At 37.6% G+C, this 17,023-nt stretch overlaps 1 protein-coding gene across 1 annotated transcript; it reads left to right on the top strand.

Annotated features, from left to right (window-relative positions):
• Window positions 1-221: 221 nt before the first annotated feature.
• LOC129276831 (E3 ubiquitin-protein ligase TRIM33-like) lies at window positions 222-866 on the top strand. The gene has a single exon (XM_064109187.1). It carries the CDS (start codon window positions 222-224, stop codon window positions 864-866), a length of 645 nt encoding a protein of 214 aa, XP_063965257.1.
• The last annotated feature ends 16,157 nt before the right edge of the window (window positions 867-17,023 follow it).

The following is a 17,023-nucleotide window of genomic DNA, read 5'->3' as shown; positions in this document are numbered from 1 at the left end:
ATACATAACGCACTCAAGTTCAAAGGTAGCTGGGAATACCAAATTTTATTTGTTATAAGGTGTTCGAAATGGGTGTGTTTTACTCTTGTAGTTAAATCTGTAGTCAAGTGCACGTTGTAACCCAAACTCGATCGACGTTTCAATGCATCAATACTGATAGACATATTATGTGTATCATAATCGTTGGAATTTAGATCTCGTGTTTGTAAATTGATTTAGCGATGGCTGAGAAGTGTGAATCAGAGAAAGCTTCAAGCTCTTCACCGAACCTGATATGTCCATTATGCCTTGATATATTTGTCGAGGCGACAATCCTGACTTCATGTGGACACACATTTTGTAGGCGATGCCTCAAGAAATACGATCTAACCCACCAGGACCTTGACCACATGGTCTGTCCTCTATGCAGGGAGATCACCAAGTTGTCTGCCTACCGTATCGATGATCTCCACCTCAATGCATTCATCAACGGATGCGTAGACGATTACCACGTCAAGTGTGGTGGGATGAACGCTGTCCTCGAGATGCGACAAAAATGTTCTGGTTGCAAGCTTCAAGGAGATGCTGTCTCATTCTGCAGAACATGTAATAACTACATATGTGATAAATGTTTGCATTGTCATCAATATCTGTCAGTCTTTGAAGATCATGAGATTGTATCCATGGATGATGTCATCGAAGGGAAGGTCAGCATTGGTCATTTATTCGAGAAGTGCTCCATCCACAAACCAGAGAACAAGGATATGTTTTGTGAGGATTGTAAGGTCCACGTCTGTCACAAGTGCGTACTTGTTGGTCATAAAGCTCATGAAATCAAGAACCAGGTTGACTTTGCACAAGAGTTGCGACAGAAGGTATTTATTTAATAGATCATAGTGTGGAAAAGAACACTGAATTGAATATTGACACTGAAAATAATATTTATGCTGATGATAAAAACTGATAAGAAAAAACGCCTCGATCGGTGAGGGGTAGGGGGGGGGAGGAGGAGGAGGAGAAGGGGAGGAAGGATGGGGGACAAGGCGGCACCTGAAGTTTGGCTCCCATGGATCCTCACCTGTATAGAAGAACACTGAAATTGACTATTGATGATGATGATGATGATGAAAAGAGCTAAAAATGGCTTTGAGAAGAATAGGAATGATCATGCATGTTAATTTATACATTGATAATGTTTTCACAAACATCCACGGTTATTTTTTTTATAAGAGGGCGCCCTTCGATTGAGGTTGACGGAGTTTTTACTTTTGCTCTGGGAATGAATGTTTATTTCATCTTTTTTTATACTTTACATCAGTCTTATGTTGCCAAACTTGAATATTTGCGATTTTGGATGTTGGTATTTACTACTTATTTTGGCTAAATGGACATTGCATATCTGGTAAGACTATAATTGACTCGATTTTGAACGTACGTTATCAATCCACATTGAGCCTTCGTAATGACGTTATAACCGTTATGCTCTGTAATGATACTTTGTCCAGTGTCCACTCTGTTATAGAGAATGGCTAAATCAAAACTCTCAAAACCCAAAACCAATGTCGGATATGGAACTCCGGGTTCGACTGACTTTAGGTGCAAACTGCCTAAAAACATTACTTTGCAAGGGATCAACACAGCCCTATATCATATTCAGAAAAATCATCTTGATCAAGCAGTCCTAAAAGATGATCATATTGGCTATGTAGTGAATGGGTTATACACTATCTACCCAAACTTGAGCAGAAATATTTGCCGCCATTATTGTATTTCATCAGTGAACAATAGTGATAATATTAGAACAGATGTAGGAACTGAGAATGACATTTCTGACTTGAACGATGAAGATCAAGAAAGTTTGATTTCTATTCAAAATGGCGCTGACATGGCTGATGATCAAGATGTCCCTCTCCTTGCTACTTCTAATTTGAATAACAATGGCAACTCATCTAAGATAGCTCAATGAGTAGTACTGATCAACTTCATGAAGTAGCCGATAATCCTCTGGACAATGAAGTCCTAGGTCAACCTCGACAGGTATCTCCGAATCAGTGGCGTAACTACGGGGGGGGGCATGGGGGGCACCTGCCCCCCCCCCCAATCGGCTGGCAAAAAAAACGGGGAAAAGGAGAAAAAGAGGGAGAAAGGAAGATAAACGTAGTGGGAAAGGATAAATTATTGTCCATTATAATGCTATATTATATTATGTTATGTTATATTACATAATGTTATGTTATATTACACAAGAAACATTTTTTTTCATAACTATATGAAACATTATTTTGCTCATGTCTTATGTTTTCATTTTTTCTGGTGCTCGCATAGACTGTTTAACGAGATACATAATTCAGTTGTACTAAAACCTCCCGTTTTCAAGTCAATATACACCAAATATATTTCCTCGCAATGCGATTTATTGTTTTTGTAATGACATACAGCTGTATGCTTCTTCTTCATAACTACTTAAAGTGATTGCCCCCTTTTAAGGTCTTAGTATAAAACATTTCCTGTCCATGCGTACGTTCGCATTAGTGGATTGGTGAGATGTCTACTCTTCATGAATTCCTAAAATCAATCCTTAAAGTGTGCATTTTTTCTGATCTGAATACCCAAATTTTCAGCTCTCGCTTTGCGCTCGCATCATTTGGTTATTGAAATACATGCGGTCTTAGTGAATTCTTACAAACAAGCCTTATAATGCCTCTCTTCAGGTACGATTTTCCTAAATTTTAAGCTCGCGTTTCACGCTTGCAGTATTTGATAAGTGAGATGCGTGTAATCATGATTACATTGACTTCAAAATGTGCTTCATGTGTTTAGATGTAATTCTAACAAAATCAGCAAGCGCTTGGCACTCGCATTAGATGACTATGGTGAGATATGTATACTCTTAATTGATTCGCATCATTTGGTTAGCGAAATACGTATAGTCTTCATTAATTCCAACAAACAGGCCTCAAAGCGCTGGTCTGAATTTCCTATAAATTTTCAACTAGCGCTCGCAATAATTGATCAGTGAGATGCGTATGTTAATCATGATTACAATGACTTCATGTATTTAGATGTAATTCTATCCAAATCAGCAAAGCATGACACTAGCATTATATGACTATGGTGAGATATTTATACTATTAATGGATTCCTAAAATATAGTCCTTAAAATGTCCCTGTTTGGGGTCAATATATACAAAATTTTCAGCTCGCGCTTCGCGCTCGCATTTGTGTTGAGCGAGACAGGTACGTATCATTGGGTAATCCCAGATAACATTGTAGGCTTTCATATACTGTCCATCTGCAAACTATTGTCCACACGGATTATGGAATATCTACTTGTACTAGGGCATATATATATATATATATGTACATATATACTTTACTCGTATACTGACAGATACCTTGTGTTTTCGTCAGTCAACAATTTATTCAGGTGGACACATTATGTACATGCCAAATGGAATTAGAGGTTTTAATGGATGACACCGTTTTTAGTAATGTCATATTTTATACCTTTTTAAATTAAATTTGGTGTGTGTTTTGTTGATCGGGGATCTCTATTGGCATCATTAATTTGTAACAGGCCAAGACAAAGGTGATGTTTAATTTCCCTTTTAATCTTTTAATCTCCCCTCGGTTTTTTATGGTGGGGAGGAATATGGAGATCGTGGCTGGATCGTGGGCGCACGCATGGTACGTTGGGTCGTGACATTTATAGTGCCGCGACGGACCATGCGTGCGACCACGACATAAGTATAAAAGCCCCGATCTCCGAGTGATTGAAGTTAGAGTTTTCCAGAGTTTTCCAGTTAGTTTTCCAAGTCAGTTGTTGGTTCCAGTCAGTCAGTCAGTCAGTAAGAGTACAGTCAGTAATGAGCACGTCGAGTCAATGGACATCTAGTGGTAGCCATCGCCCGCAGATCGGTCATCATCAGCAACTTCGTGTACTTCGAGGACTACCAGACGCAGATCTTAAGAAGGACTGTTCAAGGTAAACCCTCGTCGCTATACCTATACCATAAGGCGGACAAGGTTACTACACTACCATTCATGAAACCATTGAGAAATGTGCTACGCCAAGGGTTGATAAGGCACAACAATAAACTAAGCAACTTTGAGGTTACGTGTAACTGTCTTTGATAACCAAGGCCAAGAGACCAACACAAGGTGGCGCGCTTACACTTTGCAACTGCAACATCGAATCATCATTATGATACGAAAACAACATACTGGCGTGACTGCCTTTTCCTTTTCCTCCTCCTCTTTTACAATATAATCTGGATAACAAAAACATGATGATTCGTAATTAGCTCACTATTAAATAAAAAGGGTTGACCTTCGCTGGTGTAAGACTCTGAAAAATCTAGACACCTATTTATCATAATGAGTTGAATATCAAACTAACATATTAACACAACAAAGGTCACAATTCAAATAACATCAACTGGCATCACCACTTCCCATCTCTCTCCATAATTAAAATTGGGAAAAACACATTTATTGGCTTAAAAAGGGGTAAACTACAAATCATTATTCCTATCTTGGCATCAATTTATTACGAGCAAAAAATCGACCCTAATTTACTTCGAAACACAAGGCTCAATTAATGCTGTGCACTAAAAACCAATTTTCGACACAAATGAAACAACCATAAACCTGCATAAAAAGGATATGGGCAAGAGGATCAAATAATGAAATAAAGACAATCTCTCAGTGCAACGTATCCACATAACAGATAAATTAAATACACAGGTAGACAGCCTCATCCTAAATATCAAATATCTGTGTATGATAAAAAGGACGGCACAAGAAGTACCGAATCATCAGTAGTTCCATACCATCTCAATAAAAGCAGAAAAACTTGCAAAAAGGAAAATGAATCGAATACAAAAAACAGCCACGTACCCAAAACTTATGACTGTTTGACTACATAAAATTGACACACCTAATATTATTACTAGACATAATGCACATAAACATACAATGATTGAAAACAAGGGCATATAAATCATTATTCATCACCAGTATGGCATCATAAAAACATAAAAAAAATATACATCCATAAAATCAACGACACTCATAACTGGCAAAATCACTCGCCCAAAATACACCACACAAATCAATGACAAACATCATAAAGCTGTTTATTGTGATCAACATACTGAGCAGACATCAGTATGTGAAGCACAGATATAGGCTTTTTAATATTGTATGAATTACATGTATCTTAACTACATGCAACATATGTTAAAGATTGTCACGTATGAAATAATTATGAGTTTCTATATTAATTTCATGGCGGAAAATAGTTGATGATTTGCATATTTTCGTTTCCACTAGTAAATTTTCGTATGTACTATTCACATTGAGTAGCAATCATATTGATTTACCTGAATTTAAATAATTGAAATGTAGGGGGGGGGTGTTTTTCCTGTATTGTAATGCTGATTGAAATCTAGATGAATTAACGTTACTTCCCTACATTGTTTTTTTCCATGTATTCACTTCTGATTATTTTGCATGTTCTATTTGTTTTTCCTTATGTAATTTGCTTGTCTGTTATATTGTAAATATTTGTTTACAGGGCCCCCTGGAAAACAGTACATGACTACTGATGGGGCTACCCTGTATAAATAAAACGAAATAAATAAATACACCAAAATCACACATCAAAATGCAATCATGTAACATAAAAATACCTGCAAAGGAATATAATGAAACACTCCGACATAAAATCATAATCAAATTCAATATCAATAATAGAAAAAAGCACTTTAAAGCATGTTGATCGAAGCGAAATATACCTGCAAATAAACATAAAACAAATCGTCATGGTAATTGGTATATAAAATCAATTAGGCATCAGTTAATAACTCAAAAGACAAATCCGAATCAAGCGATGAAACTCATGTTAGTCTGTTCCTCATGATCACATGGTAGAATTGGGAGTCCAATAAAAATAAAAACATATTGTTCACATCTGTAATGGTCACTATCCGACACATAAAGGTACGACCCTGAATATTCTTGGGAAAGCTAGCCGAGCGGAACTGGGCTTAAGTAACAAATGTCTCTGTACCATCGATAGTTATGTGATGGAGTCCTAAACCGCGAAGCTCTTCCACTGGGAGAGACAGACCAGCAGGACCATGTCCTGGGCTAGCATGGGGCCGGTCTGGCGGACGAGTGCGACGACAACCTCCAGGGACCAGGGCAGACAGACCAGCAGGACCATGCCCTGGACTTGCATGGGGCTGATCAAGAGGGCGAGTATGGCACGTGACATCAGTCCAAATGGAACGAACATGGCTAATATCGACTGAGATGCTAGTCGAGTACTGACAGTCAGTAGTAGCTGACGCTGGCAGGATGGACGATAGAAAGATCTGCAAAACCAACCTATCCACGACACATGTTACTCGCGCAGGACAGATAACTTGCACAGTGGAGCTATTGCTGCTAAAGTTAGCCGGGCACGAAGACTTAGCGGTTACGACAGTGTTTTCCCTGTAGCAGTTACTCGTGTCGAAGGTCAACACCGAATCGGCCAACGGACACGCTATCAACACTTCCGGGAGTGTCAAACCTTTGATCAAGAGGCAGCACGGTACCTCCACGGTTGCTACCAATGCAGCGATCCAGTAGCATATCAGGCAACATGTTGGGCAAAATTGTCACATCAGGCAAAGTCAAGGTAGGCGTAACTGTCATATCAGACAAAGTCAAGTTAGACATAACTGTCACATCAAACAAGGAATGAGAACCATAGTTCCGACTAAGATCCAAATTAAGGGACTCTGTGAAACTGTAGATCACATTGAATTGGCAACAATCCCAAAGTACCAAAGACTGAAAGTCATCAGCAGAAAGTGAAGAGCAGCTCGATCTATTCGGAGTAGTAAAGGCAACATTGCCATGCCAACAATCAATGCAATGAAGTGAAGAAGTTCTTAAATCACTCAAACGTAAAACTACTGGAGAACACGAACTGCTTTCATGAGTGTCTGAAACTCTACACTCTTGGAACAATGAAGGCTCACTGGCCTTGAAATCATGACCAGTTACTTCACTGATATTCAACACTATGTCATTTTTCTTTGTTTCATTTGCACCTGTTATGTGATCAATAGGCACATCATTTCCATTAGCTTTATTAACCACACCAACATAGGCTTCATATCCATTTTCCTCATTACATTGTTTTACATCACCTTGGTCACTTTCATAAACCAAACCATCACAAGCTGCATACTCAACCTCTTCATTCCATCCTTTCATGTCAGCACTGTTTGTTACATTCACCTCATCATCACTAGTCATGTATCCATCATCTGCATTACATTGTTTCACATCAACTATGCTAATGTCATGACCTCTACCATCACTATACTTGTATCCATCAACATTGCATTGTTTAATTTCACCTTTGTCAATTTCAAGCACCTCACCATTACTAGTCTCATCTCTTCGATCTTCATTACAAGATTTACAATCATTACATTGAGATTCATTAAACTCGCTATCACTTGTCTCATATCCATCATCTCCTTTGTGTATGTTAGTGTTTACTGGTGTGACTGTGGTCCCTAATGTAACATGATTATCAATCTCATGACCATCATCCATTTCACTCTCATTCATCTCATGCTCCCGATCAATGAGAATGTGATTTGTAATTGAATGTATGCCAGCGAGATCAACATCACGAAAACATGGCGGAGCTGCTCGAGATGACAAACCATAGCAGAAAGCAGTACCGTCTCCAAACCTGATCAACTGCTTGGAGGGGCGAACCAAAATATCGTTCTGCTCCATGAATGAAGCCCCAGCAACAATACTGCGAGAACCACGCAGGTAGTCATCATGGACTACCACACCATCAAACCAAAGCTCACAATCATCATACAATAATGTGAACTAAGTCACACCCACAATGTGGGTCTGATCAATCAGACTAGGTAATGAAATTCCATCAACAAGATAATCATCAACACTAACATCATCCGCTACAGATTCAGTGATTAAATTGAGCTGTAATCCGCTCTTCAATTCAACATTAATCCGCGAATTATCAATTGTGCGGGCACAAAAACAAGGCTTATTCAATATCTGCTTGCTAGCAGAAAACTGGCGCAACCCTGGTTGCGACGACCTGCTAGCCGAACGCCAGCTCGACGCATCGTGAACGGCTGCCGCGGCGGTCAACGCGGCCCTGGCCATGGTATATGTGGGACTACACACATTTATATTCGGGAAGAGACCCAACCTCTCGTCTACCACCGATAGAACATGGCGTGCCTAGCCCCAATTTATAGGTTTACATTAACTTGGGAAGGCTTATTTATACTCGATGGGTGGATACAATCCAGCTGCCACCACGCCAAGGGTTAATAAGGCACACCTTAATATAAAAGAAGTAAATAAACTAAGCAACTTTGAGGTTACGTGTAACTGATATGTCTTTAATAACCAAGGCCAAGAGACCAACACAAGGTGGCGCGCTTACACTTTGCAACTGCAACATCGAATCATCATTATGATACGAAAACAACATACTGGCGCTAGCCCATTGGAACCACTAAGATCACAAATTAATGAATACAGGCGCATGCAAAGTCAACGGTACAATGTCAATAAGCCCTTGACAAAAACCTGCAAAATCATTGGCGATTCGATGTTGAAAAAAATTGTCCCTCATAAGATGTCACGAACGCAAAGAATCCATTGTCACACTTTGTCGGGAACAAAGATTGATGATGTTATTGAATACTTCTCTTCAGTTCTTCGATCAAACATGCCGGATAGCGTGATCATCCATGTAGGAACCAACAATATTGAGAGCGATCACCCCTTGGAAATAGGTGCTAAGATGTCTTCATTGATTGACGAAATCATCAACATCGCTTCAACAGTGAAGGATATCACATTATCTTCCATCATTCATCGGTACAACGAGACACAAGATGACTACTTAAAAGTTGAGAGTGCTAACCGCCAGCTGCAACTTCTAGCCAATGAGAGGAAGGCTGACTACGTAGATAATGACAACGTTGATCCTTCGATGCATCTCGCCGGTGATGGCGTTCACCTAAATAGACGCGGTGTTGTAATCTTCGCCGCTAATCTCATCAACTCGTTGAGAAAGCAAATACCCAAGCCACAAGTTGAAGGTCGTTCAACGGATTTTCACTACACTCAACGCACAATAACAAAGAACTCCTCACAATCGGGTGTTCCCACGCGATTGGATGGACTCATTCAGGGCAACAAAAAAAGGACTCTCTCGATACGGCAAGAAGACTATTGAACACATAATAAGTCCTACCGAATGCAACGTGGGTCTTCCATCTTCTGCTTATGTACCGTCCTTGACCACCCGTGAAGGTCATGTCAATAATCTTGAAATAGAAAATGACTCAGTGTCTCAGTTTGAAAATTGAAAGTGCTCTAAGTGTATTTTTGAAGAATTGCCATTTTTCGATGATTTGAAATCTCCTGAAACTACTGTTACAAATTTAGACAAAACCACAAAGCCTTGCAATGGTTTTACGTTACCTGAAAATGAATCTATTCACTTTAACAGTAAAATCAACAAGGGTCTAACAGTTGTACATCTGAAAATTCGAAGTGTAAGAAATAAGGTCGAGGAAGTAAATAATTATTTGAAGAAAAATTCAGTCGATATGTTTACACTTTCCGAAACAGAGGAGAGATAGAGATAAACATGACGGTGGAGTGGCCTGTTATATAAGGAAAAACATACCATATATAAGACGTAAAGATCTCCAAAATACTAACATAGAAATATTGTGGTTGGAAGTGAAAGTAAAAAATCAGACTCCAGTTTACCGTTGGTACGATTTATCGAAAACCAGATTCCCCTTATTCATCCTTTTTTGAAAGTTTGGAATCTAATTTAGAACAGGTTTTCTCTTATTCCAACAATATTGTCATCGTTGGAGATTTAAACTGCAACATGCTTTTAAAAAACTCTTTGTCAAACAAGGTCAACGAAATGTGTTCAATTTCTCACCTAACTCAACTTATTCAGGAGCCAACTAGAATAACCCCCTAGAGTACCACATTAATTGATGTTATTTGTGTGTCAGATCCAATGGTGGAGATCACAAAAAAATCTGGAACAGAATCTGTTGGATTTAGTGACCACTCCCTCGTCTATTTAATTCTTATGTATGTCTGCCAAAATCCCAGCCTGAAATCTTTTCTTTCAGGTCTTTCAGACACTTTGCTGAAGAAGATTTTCTGAAAGACCTTTTAAATGTTCAATGGAATAGTCTTATCACTGAGAGTGATGATGTAGAGACTAGCTTGACCAAGTTCAAAGAATTTTTTTCTTCTTTGTCACTTAAACATGCTCCCTTTGTCTCTGTTCGTAAAAAGCTACGTGGTGCCCCATGGATTACAAACAGATATCTCGCCATATAGCCAGAGACCGTGATTATTATAAGAAGAAGTTTATTCAACTGAAGAGAAAATCGACTAAGAATGTTCATACGTGTCAAACAGAGGAAGGGCATACAAATGAAGTCTGGGGAAAATACAAATATCTCAGAATTAAAGCAAATAATTTGAATAAGAAACTTAAGAAGGAATATTTTTATTCTAAATTGCAACGATGTGGCAACAACATGCAGCACTCGTGGAAAGTATTGAAAGCTTACTTCCTAAGAAAAAGGCCACAATCAATTCGAATATTAAAATAGGCACTGATATGATTTCAGATAAATCGCAAATCGCGAAAGCATTCAATGAAATGTTTGTCATCGTTGGAAATTGTATTTCTCGTTCCGGACACAAGAATTTTAATTCCCTGAATACGTTGTCCCAAGCAAATTCTACTTTTAAGTTTGAAGAAATCAAGACGGAATTTGTTAAAAAAGAATTGCAAAAAATAGATGTAAATAAAGCAACTGGTTTAGATGACTTGCATCCTAAGCTACTGAAATCCGCAGCTGTGTGCATTGCGAAACCACTCACACATATTTTAAACAAATCTTTAAATTCGGGATGTTTCCCGAGCGACTTTAAAAAGGCTAAGATTGTTCCTGTACCGAAAGGTGGTGATTCAGGTGTATTAAACAAATTAAGAGATAAAGAAACAAATCACAACATTTGGATCTATAATATTGATAAATATATTAAAATGCTTACTCTATGTTTACAAGTGATGTCAATATTCATCATTACCCTACTAGATCTGCTGGACTTTTCCATTTACCTTGAACAAGGACATTATTTACGAACAAACTTGTCATATCTTCTGGCATGTAACCTTTGAACTCACTTTCACAAGCTTTACGAAATATGCCTACTATTCATAGCATTAAAGCAATCTCATTAACACCCCTTTATGATATTTTGATGATTTTCTATTCTTTCTTATTCTCCCTTGTCTCTTTTCATTATATCTACCTGTGCAGCTTTTTTTTCCTTTACTCGTTTTAGTCTTTTGTTTTCTTGTTTTTGTTATATTATGTCAGTTATTGTATAGGTTATTTCTTGCCTTGTTCTTGTACCGTTCTATTATTTCCTGCGCTCGTAATGTTTTGTTTTGTGTGTCCTCTTCATTTTATGTCATATCTAGTAATATTATTCAGCCTGATAAAAACCTAATAACTTAGGATTTATATCTAATTTCTACAAGAAATATGAGATGATTGATGTAATATATATATATTTCAGGGGCGGATCCAGGAGGGGGCCGAGCCGGCCCCGGCCCCCCCTATTTTTTGACAACCTGCAGAAAAAGTGTACTATAGGAAAAACACTAAAGAAAAGTAGGAAAGAGGTATCATACCAAGGATGTGTAATTTACAACCTCGTAACGGCCGGCCCGACCCCGAAAGGAAACAAGAAAAGGGTGAGGGGAAGAATTGGAAAAAGAACTTTATATAAAAAATTTCGCTCGCGCTTCGCGCTCGCATTGCCTGTGCCAATGGATCTCATTCAAGAGGATTAAATGACACTTATATATCCAGATCTGAAATCAATTTGCACACAATATTTTAGCTCGCACATCAAGCTTTAATTATTTTGTTTGTTTTACACAAATTGTTTATATCAATATTTTCAGCTCGCGCTGCGCGCTCGCATTGTTTGATTTGTGAGTTACCTATCCTCTTTGGAAATTCTTACCAAAATTTGTCAAAATGCTCCTTTATCATGTCGGTATATAAAAAAAAATTGAGCTTGTGCTTCGCACTCGCATTTAATTGTTTGAGACACACAGCTTTTTCTGTATTTAAATAAAAACACGCTTAGACTGTCCAGTTTTCAGGTCGGAATATAAAAAATTTTGAGCTCGCGCTTCGCACTCTCATTATTTAATTGGTGATACTTGTATCCTCTTCATTAGTCACTAAAAACAGTCCTAATTGAGTCCCTTTTCACGTTACTATGATAAGATTTCAGCTCGCGCTTCGCGCTCGCATTGTTTAGTTGGATACTTATCTTTTTCATGATTATAAAATCTCCTCAGAATCTTCAGGTCTAAGGACATAAAATATCAAAGAATTTGAGCTCGCGCTTCGCGCTCGCATTATATATTAAGACCACATGAGATACCTTATCTTGTTTATAACAATAAAAACTAACATATACTTAAAACTTCAGTCTCTAGTTAGGACTACCCCCTGAACCCCCCCCCCCCAAAAAAAAAAAAAAAAATCAGATTATAGCGGCCAATCGAGAAAAATGTTGATGAAAATATATTTCGGCCCCCCCTATTGGCGAAAGCTGGATCCGCCCCTGCATTTAAAATTTTTAAATCTTGTGTCAATATGTCTTATGTATTGAAGGAAGATTGAATGACAAAGAAAAAAAATATATTCGTAATCAATCAATCAATCAATCAATCGATCAATCAATAATCAATCAATCAATCAATCAATCAATCATCCAATCCAAATCCCAATCCCAAATCCAATCCAAATCCAATCCAATCCAATCCAAATCCAATCCAAATCCAATCCAAATCCGATCCAAATCCAATCCAAATCCAATCCAAATCCAATCCAAATCCAATCCAAATCAAATCCAAATCAAATCCAAATCAAATCCAAATCAAATCCAAATCAAATCCAAATCAAATCCAAATCCATCCAAATCCAATCCAAATCCAAATCCAATCCAAATCCAATCTAAATCCAATCCAAATCCAATCCCAATCCAAATCCATCCAAATCCAATCCAAATCCAATCCAAATCCAATCTAAATCCAATCCAAATCCAATCCCAATCCAAATCCCAATCCAAATCCCAATCCAAATCCCAATCCAATCCCAATCCAATCCAAATCCAAATCCAATCCAAATCCAATCCAATCCAAATCCAATCCAAATCCAATCCAAATCCCAATCCAATCAATCAATCCAAATCATTTTTTTATTGTATTCTCTCAAATCAAAATACACATTCCATAAATAAGTTTTACAAAATTATCCGAAATACAATCATAAATTATACAATAAATCAATATCTCATATAATTATGCAATAATTATACAACGTATACATCAAACCTCAAAGAGACTGGAAATCAAAATTAATGACAAGACAAAAAAAAACAATGATAAAAAGGTGATGTTCTACCTCCCAACCCCCTGAGGCTCCCCGTTCCCAGGTAGGGAGCAACCTCCCCTTTATGCCTACTCTCCATGGAAGGGACTCAAATTCCCCGTATTCTTTTTTTTTTTGCAAGAAAAAAGAAAAACAAGTATGTGTTTATGTTTGATTTTTTTTTTAAATTTAATTAATCAATCAATCGATGGATGGATCGATCGATCGCTCGCTCGCTCGATCGATCAATCAATCAATCAATCAATCAACCAAAAATGTATTGTATCTGATAATTAGCCTATTTAATGTACCATCATCAATATTGTTAATATTGTTGCATATAATGCCTTTCTTCCTATTATTTTTGTTGAATGTCAGCCACGATTTTCTTTAAAGTTATTGTAACAATGACATTAAATTATGTAAATATGGGGTTTCTTTTCCCGATTATCGCGTGTAATTCTGCAGTAGATATCTTTTTAAATAATTTGTTATTTTCATATTTAATGAATATTTGCACATCTAAATCGTTGTTTTTACTTTTCAAACTTTCATTCCTTAGGTGGAAGACCTTGCCCAACGATGTGCTCACAAGAAAACAGAGCTGGAAAAGAACATTCAAAACATAGAAATACAACGTCATGAGGTACACACTGCAGTGCAGACACTACTAGATGATGTCAGGCAGGCTTACACCATCAAGGTCAAGGAGCTTGAAGAAAATCTTCGAAATCTCACCGACCAAATAAACGCCTTAAAGCATAGTTTTGATGACGACCTCAACGTCTTGAAGTCAAAAGATCGTCAGAGGATCAAGAGTATTTGTAGTTCAATTACTTTGGTAGATAATGACAGACTGGGTCATCTTGAGACAGACACTCTATCTGCTCATATCTTGCTCTGTGAGGAACTAGATGCCATGCTGAAGGAAGCTACCGATCACACTTCTGCGTCAGCAATTACAAAGAAAGCAAAGGGGAAGAGGTTCAAACCAGCTGATGATATTCGCCTTGACCTCGGGAGCATCGCAGAATATACTGATCATTCTTCTACGGCAGCCATAAAGAAGAAATCACAGGAGAAGAGGTTCAAACCAGCGGATGATACTCGTCTTGACCTCGGGAGCATCTCAGGATCTGATCCCAAGATGGAAGTCATTCAGTGTGTTAATCTATGTTCACCTATATGGGGAATGACACGGTACTCACACGACAGTGTGGGTATCTCATATGGAAGGTGTGCACAAGGTATTAATATCATTGATTCTAATGTTGGTAGGCAGCAGTATAGTAACATACCCAATGACAGGAAATATTATGATCTTGTCTATCAACAAGACGGATCTTTATGCGTATTGATTTACGATACTAATGAAGCGTACATATACTCCCCCCTTGGCTCCAAGAAAGCAACAATCCACGTGAGAAACAATACTAATGCTCTCCATGTTAACAGAAGTCCATCAGATGAAATCATCATTACTAACAATACAAGACAAGTCTATATCTATGACCCGACAGGATCCACTCTTAAACACACTGTTCAAACAAAGCACGATACTTGGCAGGCATCTATTACCAGGACGGGTTTGATCGTCACGAGTTCAAGTTACGCCAATCCACGCGTGGTGACGGTCTATGACAGGGATGGGAATGCTGGTGAGTCTCTACAAGCTCCACGGGATGTCGACCTGTATGCTGCCGTGGATGAGCAGGACAGGGTGTATGTAGCGAGTGTTGATAGGAAGAATAGTAAGGTGGTGATCAGACTCTATGATCTTGATGGTCTGAACCTGAAGGAAAGAGTGATGTTCAATTCACTTAATATGACATTGGATTGGAATTGGTGTTACTTGGTTTCCCTCTCCCCAGACATGCTCGCCTTTGCTTGTTATGAAAACTTATATTTCATCAAGGTATCACTGTAATCATGATTATCTCAACCATGCACCTACTACAATGTCTCAACACACTGTTACAAATAATATAAAACAACGCTATTTACTATGTGAATCGCACAGGAGTTGTTTAAACAGTTTAAACAAGTGTTTAAAACGAGTCTTAAACAACTATGCTTAAATTATTAGTAATTAAATATTTGAATTTAATCTTTGTTGTTTAAGATTTTGAACACTTGTTTAAATGTCTAAACAACTACTGCGCGATTCAAATAGTAAACAGCGTTGTTTAAATTATTTTTAACAGTGCATGTAGCATATATTTTTCAAATTCAAATTCAGTTTTCTTTCAAACTAAACAAAAGATAATAAAGGTAATATTCGTCCATTTACAACAAACATTTACAATACAAATCCTTGTCATTTATTCATATACATTTATAATGTTCAATGACATACATGTAAATAATAAACCGATTCATAATATGAGGCATAGAAGAGATAAAACTATCAGATTTTTTTTTAAATATGTACTTCAGCCTGAAAACAGTAACATCTGAATATATATTATGATATATACATGTATAGTGTAAATAAGCAAAACGCAGAAAATTTCATCAAAATCTGATAAAACAACTATTCAATTTGTTAGTTTAGCGATATATTGTGAAAATAGCTATCTGCAAGCAATGGCCAGTGATAGGTGGGCTGATGATGTGTGGTCCCAACTTTCCCTTTTCTTATTTTATTAAATGAAATCACAATGTATGTGTGTAAAATAGGTTTCAACAGTGATGATAGCAGTAACCAATCCTATAACTGTTTCACCAAAGTAACGCAATGCTTGAAAAATCCTTGTCAAATTTTGGTCAGGTTTTCATTGTTTTGTTTGTCACTCTTAGCGTGGGGACACATTCATTACTGTATGGATCTGCAATGTAAATCATTACTTTGTATATATCTTTTGCTGGTGAGGATCATGCTGAGAAAACAATATTGGTTGTTGGTAAATAACCAGGGAACCGATGGTTTAAGGTCCTCTCCGAGGGACCTGATGAGAATATCGTACCAGAGGGCTTTAGTGCTCTTGGCCATGGGTGTCGATCACGGGGGGGGGGGGGATGGGGGATATATCCCCCCAATATTTCAAGTGGGGGGATGGCCTGTATTATCATCCCCCCAATAATTCAGGGTAGAAAAATTGTAATAATGATGATGAAAAAATGAAAAGTTTGATAATGATGATTATAGTATGCCATCAATCAGTTTGTTTCCCTCGCAATTTGTGTATATTGTTATTAAATAAAAACATTCTTTTCCAGGGCTTTTAAACAGAGGTGGAGGTTCAAAATGAAAAAGAATGAAATGTTTATGTACCGGTATATGATATTTTTTAAACACATGACATAAAAGGACCCCGACGAAAAAACAACTTTTGTTGATAGGGTGTTCCATCCCACCAGTGGTGAATAAATTAATTTTAAGAAATCAATTAATTCAAAAGGGTGTATAAATAAACGGGTGGAAAAGGGTGGCAAGATAAACAGGGAAACCTCCATGGACGTAAATCCTAGAG

The sequence above is a fragment of the Lytechinus pictus genome, chromosome 14 (assembly GCF_037042905.1).
Source record: "Lytechinus pictus isolate F3 Inbred chromosome 14, Lp3.0, whole genome shotgun sequence".
Classification (NCBI taxonomy): domain Eukaryota; kingdom Metazoa; phylum Echinodermata; class Echinoidea; order Temnopleuroida; family Toxopneustidae; genus Lytechinus; species Lytechinus pictus.
This window is presented reverse-complemented; position numbering and strand designations above follow the sequence as displayed.

What these genes read in the sequence shown, in the direction of transcription:
- LOC129276831 (XM_064109187.1), top strand. Translation starts at nt 222, where the DNA reads ATGGCTGAGAAGTGTGAATCAGAGAAAGCTTCAAGCTCTTCACCGAAC.